The 10734-nt window shown below is 39.4% G+C and overlaps 1 protein-coding gene and 2 long non-coding RNA genes across 7 annotated transcripts; 2 read left to right on the forward strand and 1 right to left on the reverse strand.

Annotated features, from left to right (window-relative positions):
- Nucleotides 1-1387: 1387 nt before the first annotated feature.
- On the forward strand, nucleotides 1388-6176 carry LOC124203034 (protein tramtrack, beta isoform-like). Of its 5 annotated transcripts, none has more exons than XM_046599606.1 (7): nucleotides 1388-1595; nucleotides 1661-1846; nucleotides 1916-2081; nucleotides 2140-2501; nucleotides 2566-2644; nucleotides 2715-2813; nucleotides 4246-6176. In XM_046599606.1, the coding sequence occupies exons 2-7, from the start codon at nucleotides 1676-1678 to the stop codon at nucleotides 4671-4673; spliced, it is 1305 nt and encodes a 434-aa protein (XP_046455562.1). In that variant the 5' UTR covers nucleotides 1388-1595; nucleotides 1661-1675; the 3' UTR covers nucleotides 4674-6176. The 5 variants fall into 5 exon arrangements, with proteins under 5 accessions (XP_046455562.1, XP_046455563.1, XP_046455566.1 ...); XM_046599607.1 differs by having other exon boundaries at nucleotides 1395-1595; nucleotides 4808-6176; XM_046599610.1 differs by lacking the exon at nucleotides 4246-6176 and adding an exon at nucleotides 3815-4169 and having other exon boundaries at nucleotides 1397-1595.
- Nucleotides 6177-7163: 987 nt separating this feature from the next.
- Nucleotides 7164-7571, forward strand: LOC124203035. The gene is made up of 3 exons (XR_006878401.1): nucleotides 7164-7255; nucleotides 7349-7451; nucleotides 7513-7571. It is a non-coding gene; the product is annotated as an uncharacterized LOC124203035 (long non-coding RNA).
- Nucleotides 7572-9026: 1455 nt separating this feature from the next.
- LOC124203037 lies at nucleotides 9027-10600 on the reverse strand. Its single transcript, XR_006878402.1, has 4 exons — nucleotides 10363-10600; nucleotides 10203-10282; nucleotides 10015-10136; nucleotides 9027-9592 (listed from the first exon to the last, which is right to left on the reverse strand). It is a non-coding gene; the product is annotated as an uncharacterized LOC124203037 (long non-coding RNA).
- Nucleotides 10601-10734: the final 134 nt, after the last annotated feature.

The following is a 10734-nucleotide window of genomic DNA, read 5'->3' on the forward strand; positions in this document are numbered from 1 at the left end:
TAATCTGCGTTTATCAGCGTTAAACTCTCTGTGTATTGTGTAATGATTCCAAAATCAGGCCCTTCATGCGCGCAAAAGAAGTGTTACTTAGACTAAGACGTGTTTCTTTCTTATAACGCTAGATGGCTTTTCGATAATTTTCAGCTGTCAAAACAGTTAAGTTTCAGTTACTTTAAAATCTCTTTAACCATTAATCGGCAGCTATTGTCTGGAAATTTTTTAGTGAAACTGACGATAACTATTCCACCAACAAAGCTCACTTGTTAGATTTTGAAATAATGTGTTTTTACGCTTCCTAAATTTTTAAGCAAAATTTTAAGCGCCTGTAAAGTTTTGAGCCAAAAAACCTGACTATTGTTTCTATCTGTATTATGTAACTTTTATTGGCATTTCACTTAATAACAACTGTTTTTTCTTTATTCAGGTAATGCAGAGGAGACGTCGAGAAGATGGACACCAAAACATCTCCGGTATCTCCAAAATGTCAGCGCGGATCATCATTTATTGTTGGTAATATTTGTGTTTGTGTTAGTTAATCCGTTGTCTGCCACGCCTTTGTTCTCCCCTACCTCCTTAGCACGGGCCTCCTAGAGGCCTCCTAAATGCGTGCATTCCATCTTCCCCTGTCACCCCGGACTTGTCAGTAATGGCAAGTCCCACCTTGGTCATGGATCCTTCAGACATGGCGCGTAGAGAGTAGAGAACAACCTACGGGTTGTGTGGCGTGGCAGCCAACGGGTTAACTAAAGTGTATGTATGTATGTGTGTTATTGTAAAAAGTGGTGGAATTGTGGGTGGAAGTGGGACAATAAAGCAATTCCTTTTCATGTTTTTGTTCATTGTGTCTGAGTAATTATATAACAAAGTTATGTTTAGAAAATAAAACAGTGTATTTGTTACAACTCCGACATGAAGACACCTGGCTGTTATTATATAGTCATGTACTCTTTCAATAAATTTCTGTGAAAGGGCCAAACACGATGTCTACCATGAACTGTTTTGTTACGCCAGCCTAAAAGTTAACAACAGAACTGTTGTTATTAAACATTTGAATAAACATAACAGTACGTCTCTTTGGTAACTTACCCTGAAAAAGAATTTCGTATTCGTACAAATACCAGGATATGTCCGTATGAAGAGCGACTAGAGTCTAAGCATGGTCTAAGTAGTTATCTCCAAAATAGGAACATCTGTCGCAATTTCGAAAGATATTAAGGGAAGTCTTACAAGATGGTTAATTGGTTATTCATACGTATTCAAATTTATATAGTTCAATCGGTACGAGAAATCTTAAATTTCGTCATGAAAACAAACAAACCAAGCGTGCGCAGGAACGGCAAAATGTTTCGAACTGACGAAAGGTAGGTGGCGTTGCTGAGCTCAGCCTAGTCGGCCATATTGGAATAAATAGCGAAGAGCAGTTTACGCGTCTCGTTTTTCCCGTTAGTTTTGTTTCTGGAATATTTAATTGAAAGATTGATCTTGTTTTTTTCTGGAATAATCGTCAGCTTTGTTTACTTCACTGGTTAATTTGTCGAAAGAAGGTGTTTGACTTGTCCGTTTGTTTCACTGTTAAAACCAGACAAAGGAAAAAGGTTTAGCATGACTTCTGAATTTCATACAACTTCATTCTTTTTATCGTGCTTTTCTACATAAATAGGTCGCATTTCCAGCCATGGATGCAGAAGAATTCTGTTTGCGGTGGAATAACCATCACCATGTTTTAGTTAGTGTTCTTGACAAATTGTTGGAGAAGGAATCTATGTGTGATGTGACTCTTGCCGCTGACCATCAATTTGTTAGAGTTCACCGATTAGTATTGTGTGCTTGTAGCAACTACTTTGAGGTAAGCTGAACATTAGTTTTGTAGATGCTGATGGTAATTTGTATTCAAATGCTTTTATTTTCTTTCCAGGAAATGCTGAGCAAGCAAGTCGACAAACAGGCATTCATATTCTTAAAAGACGTCAGTTTTCCAGAACTCAGAGCACTTGTAGATTACATGTATAAAGGAGAAGTAAATGTTTCTCAGGAACAACTTGCTAGTTTTTTGCAAACAGCTGAAGCCCTTGATATCAAAGGTGAGTTATTTTTTTAACATTTATCCTACCACATAGATCCAATTTTGTGCTCTTACAGGATTGGCATATAAAGAAGGTGACCAGTCTAAATTCAAATCTGGTCAAAATGCAAGGACTAATGCTGCCAAAAGAACACTAAGTGAATCAACATCAACTCCGTCAGTTGTATCGACTCCCAGCAATTCTCAACGACCCGAAAATGACAACATTTCACACACTCCTTCTCAGAACCAATCATCCTCTAGACCAAAACCGCCTCCTCCCAAGAAAGCTCATGTTGTACCATCAGAATCTCCTACACATCCAGCGAACACAGACTCAGATGACCTCTTTGTTGTCGATACGAAAATGGAATCGGAATTAGACTCTGACCACATGGAAGACCAACTAGATAATAACGGACCAGAATGGGCATCACGGGTATGTGTTAAAGAGTGGCAGAACTTTTCTTATTAATGTTAATTTCAATTTTAAAAAATCCCAGGACTGTGACGACGACTGTAGCACATCTGACAACGGCATGATATCCATTGTACCCAACTCGACCCGCGATATTACCTTTGGTAATAAACTACCAGTCATAGTTTATAACACACCCCTATTTTTAAAAACTTATTATTTTTTTATACCAAGGCCCCTCTACATCAGACACGCGAATGGGAGATAATGTTGCCGGTCCCTCAGGAACACAACCCCAGGCTAACAATTCATCTAGCGTCGCTGCATCTCGAGGTAGGCATTCCTCTTCAATATTAATCCTCTACTTAGTGCTAGATTCTCTCTCGTACCGTAGTCTGCTCTCTTTTTGATCCGCCTTCCTTCTGCCCCTTTTGAAAAACGCTCTGGTGTCGTTGTTCACGACATTCACGTGGATGAACCTGCATTAGCGACCCGAATCAGGTTTCTTTTTCTTGTTTTAATTCCCTCAGTCGTGCAACATTGCTTTTATAAGCAGACACGCTGAAGATGTCTAGTTTTTATTGAACCCGGAAGAGGAAGAAATAAGGGGAGATAGACAGAAATTAGGTTTCATAGCTAAAGACAAAACCAAATATTCCGAACTTGACGGGTGACTTTCTCCGAATTAATGTATAGGTGACTCTTTGGACGTACCCGTGGACGACAGTCACGAATCGAATCGAATGATTGCCCCGGCAGTCTGGGCAAGGGGTCCTGCAACCGTTTGTCCGCGATGTTCGGTCAGGTTCTTTCGGGTTAGTGCCCTGGTCGCCCACTTGCATTCGAACAAATGCGACTTGGTGATCGGTGACTATGTCGGTGACTATGTTTAAGTGTCCTTTAGCCTCGTGCACTTTCACCACACGCCACCAAGGAAATCTCAAACGACACTTTTTGAAGAGGCACCCTTTATGAATCAAATGCAAATTCAATTCACTCGTCAATTCTTATTTTTGTCCCTCCATTACCTGTGCTGTTTCTCTTCAATAAACAGAACTCAGATTGATTTTTTTGTAGACACAAAATCTGTCAAATCAAACGACCATGCGAAAATTGAATACAGGTCCAGCGAATCTTTTTGAAGCTTGACCAATTAATTTTGAGTGAAGTTATTTTGACTTTTTTTTTTCTCTCATTGGTCCCTTGTAGGTCCCTTATAGGCCAACGGACCTATAAGTCCAACAGATTTTTGTACCGTCATCTGCGACAGGGTTGTGGCGAAATAGCGTCCGGCTACCGAGAAGAGAAGTTTCTGTCAAATTCTCGATGGACAGTAGGTGATCAAGATCAATCGAGGGTGTCTTGCCCGGCTTGCCGTCGGACTTACAAGGATAGGCGAAATTTGTTAAAGCATATACGTTACAGCGGAACGTGTGATCGACCGAAAATCTTGCAACTCCTCGGACTTTGGCCGAGAAACAACCTCGTCTGAACGAAAAATTGTAGGAGACGAAATCGAGTCGGAAAATCGGCTCCCAATCAATTTGATTTCCCCGTCATTCCACGACGTTCTTCTCTGTGCACGCATTAGGCCATTTTGAAAAAAAAATCCCCTTTCTCTGGATTGTAATTTGTTTTTTCGGTTATTAGCTCAGAATGATAAAGATTGGGAAGTCTCTAGTTCAGTTACTTTGATTTGATGATCCTGTTTTTATCTTAATGGTTCTCTTTCTCCGTTTTTTTTTCCCATCTTCTGAACCCACAGGTGATGACGGGAAGGACAATCGAGTCATTTGCCGGGTCTGCCATCGGACTTATAAGTCGTGGAAAAATTTGTTGCAACATTTGCGCCGGGACAACACGGGCTGCGCACAACCCAACCTCATCTCGCTCATCCAAGAAAATCGCAGAGTCTCGTATAGGAACTATGCGCGAACCCTGGCCATCGAGGCCGACCCTGAAGCTCACCAACCCCTGATCAAATGTCCCAATTGCCATTTCAGTTACAAGTTTAAGAAGGATCTGTACCGCCACTTGCGCATGGGCTGCGACGAGATGACGACGGCGACGACCGTCGGCTCCCGCGACGGCCAGTTGTGCGACTTGCCCGTCTTCCGTTGCAATTTTTGCCCTTACGTCACTTTCGTCAAGTCGTCCGTGCTCAGACACGTTCAAAGCGTCCACAGCAATTGATCCCACAATGCGACTCTTTAAAGAAATCCGCTTTTTTTGTTTTTGTTTTCTATTTGATGTCCACTTTCACAGAGGCCGATCCTAATTGATTTGATTCCTTGTTTGTCTTTTTGTCGCCCCATTGCCGCCGACAGGTGCCCAAGTGGACGAGCAAACTCGAGTTGTTTACCCCAATTGCCACCGGACTTATAAGTACCGAAAACTATTGTATCACCACCTGCGACAAGGATGCGGAGAAATAGCTTCCGGTTACAGCCAAGACCAGCCATTCCCTCTGCCCGTCCACCGTTGTCCCTTGTGCCCTTACATCACATTCATAAGGGGATTCCTAAACCGACACGCCGTCACCGCTCACGGCCAAACCTCCGTGCATATTCGTAACCCCTCAGCTGAATTTTTCAGTGTCGTACCAAATGAGATCGTTGTCCACCAATCAACAACGGATGCCACTGCTTCCAGTCAATCTGCTGGACCGTATTCCGGCTTAAAAAATTCATTTCAGATTTTTTGATTGTTTGAAATTGCCGTGAACTAGTATGTTTGTTTTTTGTTTGTTTACTGCAATTCGTCTTGTTGTGGAGCGCCTAGAGTAGCATATCCATATCTGAGTAAGTGTCAAACAGTTTGCGTATTGGCACAGTCGAAGGTACTGGAGAAAGTCTTGATTGGCGGCGCTCGTGTGCCCATGGCCAGTTTTAGTGATGGTAAGTCAGAGAACGCTGCCGTAGTTGTTGTCATAAAAGTGGTGATTTATAATTCCGGCCCCTCTAGTTACATTTCGTCGTCAGGAGGTCAGGTTTTCCATTCAGGGTTCACCTGTTCCCCATCTCTCATACCGGTCTGTTACAGCAGTAGTCAACGGCGTACAGCGAATTTTTTATATCAAGGTTTTTTTTTCATTTAAATGCTTCAGTGCGTTAATGTTTATCGTTTGTGAGTAAGAGTCGATTAGGGAAGTATTGGGTTAGTACATGCATAGTTTTGTATATTATAAGAACAGACATGGGAAACATTGGGAGGGAATAGAAGGAAGGGGTATGTGGAAGGAGTAGGGAATGAACCTGGGGCCTTTCTTATCATCACTAGGGGCCGCAACCATGACACAGTGGTCCAACAACAATTTGCAAAATCTCGGAAATTTTATCAGATCCTTTAAAGGGCTGGCTAAGAATGCTGTGGAATGTTTCAATTTAGGCTCCACAGTAGGTAGCTATTATAAGCATGATTCCATTTGTAATTGCGTATCTAAGAGGACGTTGCATAGAGAGTGTTTAAGGATTGATCTACAGTAGTGTTAGTAGTTTTAAGGGGTACTCGTGACTATTTCTTTCAGTTTTCATTCTGCAGTGTTGTGTTGGCAATGGAGGAGTATGTTTGTCGAATTTGTGTTCTGGTCATCCGTGTGGACAATCGGTTTGACTGAATGTGTGCTTGTCAAGGTTGTTTTAACTCTTACTTTTATACGGCAGTATAAAACTAAATCAATAAATGTGTAATTGAAAACAACTTGTGCCTAGTTTGTGTTTTGTTTTTACTTCGGGTGTTGCAAGATGCAAAAATTGTGGATTGATTACCGTTTGGAGTTACTTATTTGGCAGTTGCTGATGTGTTGGCGGTTTTTTTATGGTGAGAAGATGATTATTTAGTGACTACATTACGTAGGTATCGATTTCTCGTATTTCTTTGTTATTTTAATGAGTGTCGATTACTTAAAGCGGGAATTATTTCCAATTATTATTTAAACCTTGCCTTTGCCTTATTTTCTGCAGTTATTTTGATTTACTTTACACGTCTCTGAAACATTTATCGGCAGTTGCTGAGATGCGATTTTTAGTGATGACTAACATTTATTGAATCAGCAACAAAGCTCACTTGTTCGATTTTTGAAAAATTGATTTTTTTTATTCATCGCCACATCCGCGGACATGGGGACGACCAGGAAGCCAGTACTCCAGCTCCGTAATGGTTTTGCATGTGATTATATGACATGTATCGCATGAATTTGTTCTCCATCGTTGCATCGTAGTGTATTATATCTCGTTTTTCATCGCTCTGTATACTATTTCCATTGTTCCATCTCTCGTCTAACTTCGCCTAGTCAATTGAAATTCCTCATCGTACATCTACTAATCTTTTATAATGATATGTCTTTGTCACGCCGTCGTGAAATACAGCTCTATGTCTCAGGAAAATTCTCGATTTTGACAAAATTTTGGATTTCGTTCAAATTACACCTAATCGACCCCAAATTTCATGGAGATCACGAATATTTGGTTTATTTTGTCAGCAGCTCAACGGTTAAGGTGCTATCGCTTACTTCCGGTCTACTTCCGGAAAATTTGCATAAAACTAGCAAGTGAGCTTTGTTCTCAATACTGCTCTCAAGATTGATTGCTAGGTTTTGGCGAACAAAAATGCGCTTTTCAAGTTATGTGAGTATGTTAAACCAGCCCTTCAAATACTGAGTTTTTAGACGTGTCTAATAGATGGCGTGTCGATTATTGTGTCAGTTATGGGCTTATGGCGTTTTGCTGTCAGAAGTTTAGTTATCTTTTCTTCGAAAATTACCAATGAATTCATAGGTAAATACGAGTGATTTCGTCTGTAACTTGTCGGTGATGTGTTCTATTTCGTGTATATGTTGGATAACCTTAATGTTTTTCATCAACTTACAGTCTGATAACTGAAAACTTACAGTCTGAATGTCGTGCAGCCGGCCGTCAACTATTTTGTTCAAACTCATTGTATTCTACTGAATGTGCCATCGAAATGATACAGGTGACAACCAACACTAGCTTTATAACATGCTGAAACCTTAATTCTTCTCATGTTTTATTAGGATTCATCATAATTATCGGCTGTTTCTATTGGACTTGCTAGATCACCAACCCCAGCATGGACCAATCTCTCATTCCAGCTTCTAGAGAATCTTGGATAACTGATTGGCGGTTTCATTGTGTAAGTTCACTTGTCATGTCAGTCGTATATGTTTCAAAAGTATTGATCTACACTTACATCTATCTAATGTTTAACAGACAATTTGAGTGTGTAATGATAACTGTTTAATTATTCTTTTAGATCATAGACGCACATTGATGACACAAATTATAAACAAGGTGACTTATTTTTCTTTTTTTATTTACAGGATCTAAACTCCAGGTTTCTAAATTTGCACGGCAGACTTTATGAGAATTCATGTCCTTTCAAGTAAGTCAACAAGGTCACTTGTTTACTAACCTTTTGGCTGCTACCCTTGAATCTCCATTTTTACTTTCTAAAGCGGCCATCTTAATTTGAGGTATTGCTTATTCTGTCGTTACAATCTTGTTTGAATATTATTGATATCCTAATAAATGTTCATTCTGCTTACAGGGTAATCCTTCGCTACTTGTCATGGACTTCATCGACTGGTGAAAACCGACGAGAGAATGCTGTAATCCAAGACTGATAAATTGTTTAGTCGTTAGATTAAATTATAAGTGCATATCTGGGCTCCCTTCTTTTCTGTGGCCCCGTTTCCCTAACTAACCACTAACCAACGCCCGCCGGTGGTCACTCACCCGCTGTGAAACCAGGAGGAGGGGAGGGCTCTGGTCGAACGGGGACTTGGAAGGCGCATGATCTGAGGGTCATGAGTCTAACCCGGAAGCCTAGTAGTGACTAATCGCTCCCCAGTAAAACTTGCCTCGCACTCTTCTCTCCTCTTCCATTTCCAGGTAATCTCCCTGGATCTACGCCGACACTGCATGTGCGAGTTTTAGAAAGCAATCTGCCACCTAATTTGACAAAAAGTGATAGTTTGTTTTCACGGAAATTGCGTCAGACGGTTGAAAAATTTCTAGTTCAACAATCTCATGTAGAAATTAGCATCTAGTCTACTGGTGCAAATTGCGATTCTTTAAGCTTGATTAATTTAGTTGATGTGTTAAAAGCTATTGTGGGTAGCTACAAAATGGAACTAATTCGCTTTTTCAGAATATTTTGAAGAGAGATCACAAGAAAATCTAAAAACAACAAAGTGATCTAAAACCAAAATATTCAGAAAAAGCGAATTAGTTAAATTTTTTAGCTACCCACAATAGCTTTTAACACATCATCTAAATTAATCAAGCTTAAAGAATCGCAATTTGCACCAGTAGACTAGATGCTAATTTCTACATGAGATTTTTGAACTAGAAATTTTTCAACCGTCTGACGCAATTTCCGTGAAAACAAACGTATCATTTTTTGTCAAATTGGGTGGCGGATTGCTTTCTAAAAAGCCTCGCACAAAAAAAATTGTCTTGAACCGGACGCTCTGTTTAATGAATTGTTTATTTTGCATGTGTTCCAGAATAATTATAGTTTACACAATTTATATACGATGGTATTTTATTTATTTAAATATAATTGTGATTACAGATATACAACAATTGTGTGAATTTTATGTTGGAGATTGTGAGGTTTTAGGAATGGATGTGAGAGGATGTGGGTTTGATGTTGGTGCTTATGGGGTTTGGGGAATGGAAGTGTAAGTGAAAGTGGGGAAGGTATAGTTTGACAGGAATGTATAGGTTAACAACTGTTTTACCACCAAGTACTGCATATTCATTAAAAATATACCTCACTTTTTTTAGTAAATCATAACCAAATACCCCACCCCAACTTCCTCCTCATTCCCCCATCATGGACATGTTTATTATTTGTTTGACATAAACCTCCCCGTATTACTTTTTTTTTTGTTCTTCTCAATATATAAACTGCAAAGACACAAATAGCAATTAAACACGATATTGGATGTCACTTCTGTAGCACAAAACCAGCACCTTGGAAGCTTGGATGCACAAGGAACAGCAACTTGATGCAGATTTCTTTCACCACCATAGGCTGCAACAACACGCCACATTGGACAGCAACACCACTGCTACGTAAACATGAACCTATAACCAAAGTAAAATTATTCTTCAGCATCATTGGAAATGCTGTATGAAATTAAAAAAAATATGCTACATTTCACTTCAAATATTCAACCCAAATATTAAATGGCAAAATTATCTTATAGCTATCGTGGAAACTTAAATTAATAAATTTACATGAAACTAGATGACTCATTTAAGATTTAAATACAAATTCATTTAAACTTTAAAAGGATACTCTACAGTGGAACAAATAAACAAAACTTCTTTCAGAATCTGCCTGTCTTGCATACAACAAACTCAGCTTTAAATAATCCATAACAGAACACAGCCCTGAAGGAAATAGCTGTTGACTTGACGAAATCCCAAAATGTTAAAACTAACCAATGAATGCAAAGCTTAATCACATTTTAATTGTAAAATCTATAACTGGATAAGATTGTCACCTTCAAATAGTGTGTGTTCATGATGTTCACAGCAAAGGTAAATGTGACTTCCATGCAGCCTGCACGATTTGATGGAAGCCCTAGATTGGATGGCTTAATAAGTTCCTTTTATTAAGAGGTGCCTGCAATAAAAAATTACAAATGTTATGATCCACGTATGTTTCAATCAGTTTAATTATTAATTTTACCATTGTAAAAGCAGAATGTTACTCAGCTTCTCGACGTGGTCGACAGCATGGTTTCCAAGTCTTTCAGCATAAAAATTAGTCTACAAATAAAAAATGAAATTAAACACTTTCAGGCCACTTTCACTGCCCATGCAATAGAATTTAATCGAATCAATTATACCAAGAATAATAGCAAGCTCACGAACCGCCAAGCCGAACCAACTAAAACCCATCACATTCTAAGAAATGCCTCACAAGTGGCAATCCAGCTAATTAAGCCAACATTAAAATTCAAAACTTCAAAAATAGAAAGGTCTAAAAATGGCGACTCTTTCTCTCAGAACCTCATGATTCAACTAACAATGAACCAAGAAGGTAGGGGGCGTTAAAGGGCTAGCCTACGCCCAATAACTGAAGACAAACCTGGCCACAAGATGTCATGTCTCAGCCAACAACATGGTGGCAAACTGCCAACAACAATAACAATTTTTTAAAAAATTATTACGACTAAATCCATCAAGGGAACTTTACACTTTGATGGGTGGACCAATTT

Source organism: Daphnia pulex, chromosome 9, assembly GCF_021134715.1.
Source record: "Daphnia pulex isolate KAP4 chromosome 9, ASM2113471v1".
Taxonomy (NCBI): domain Eukaryota; kingdom Metazoa; phylum Arthropoda; class Branchiopoda; order Diplostraca; family Daphniidae; genus Daphnia; species Daphnia pulex.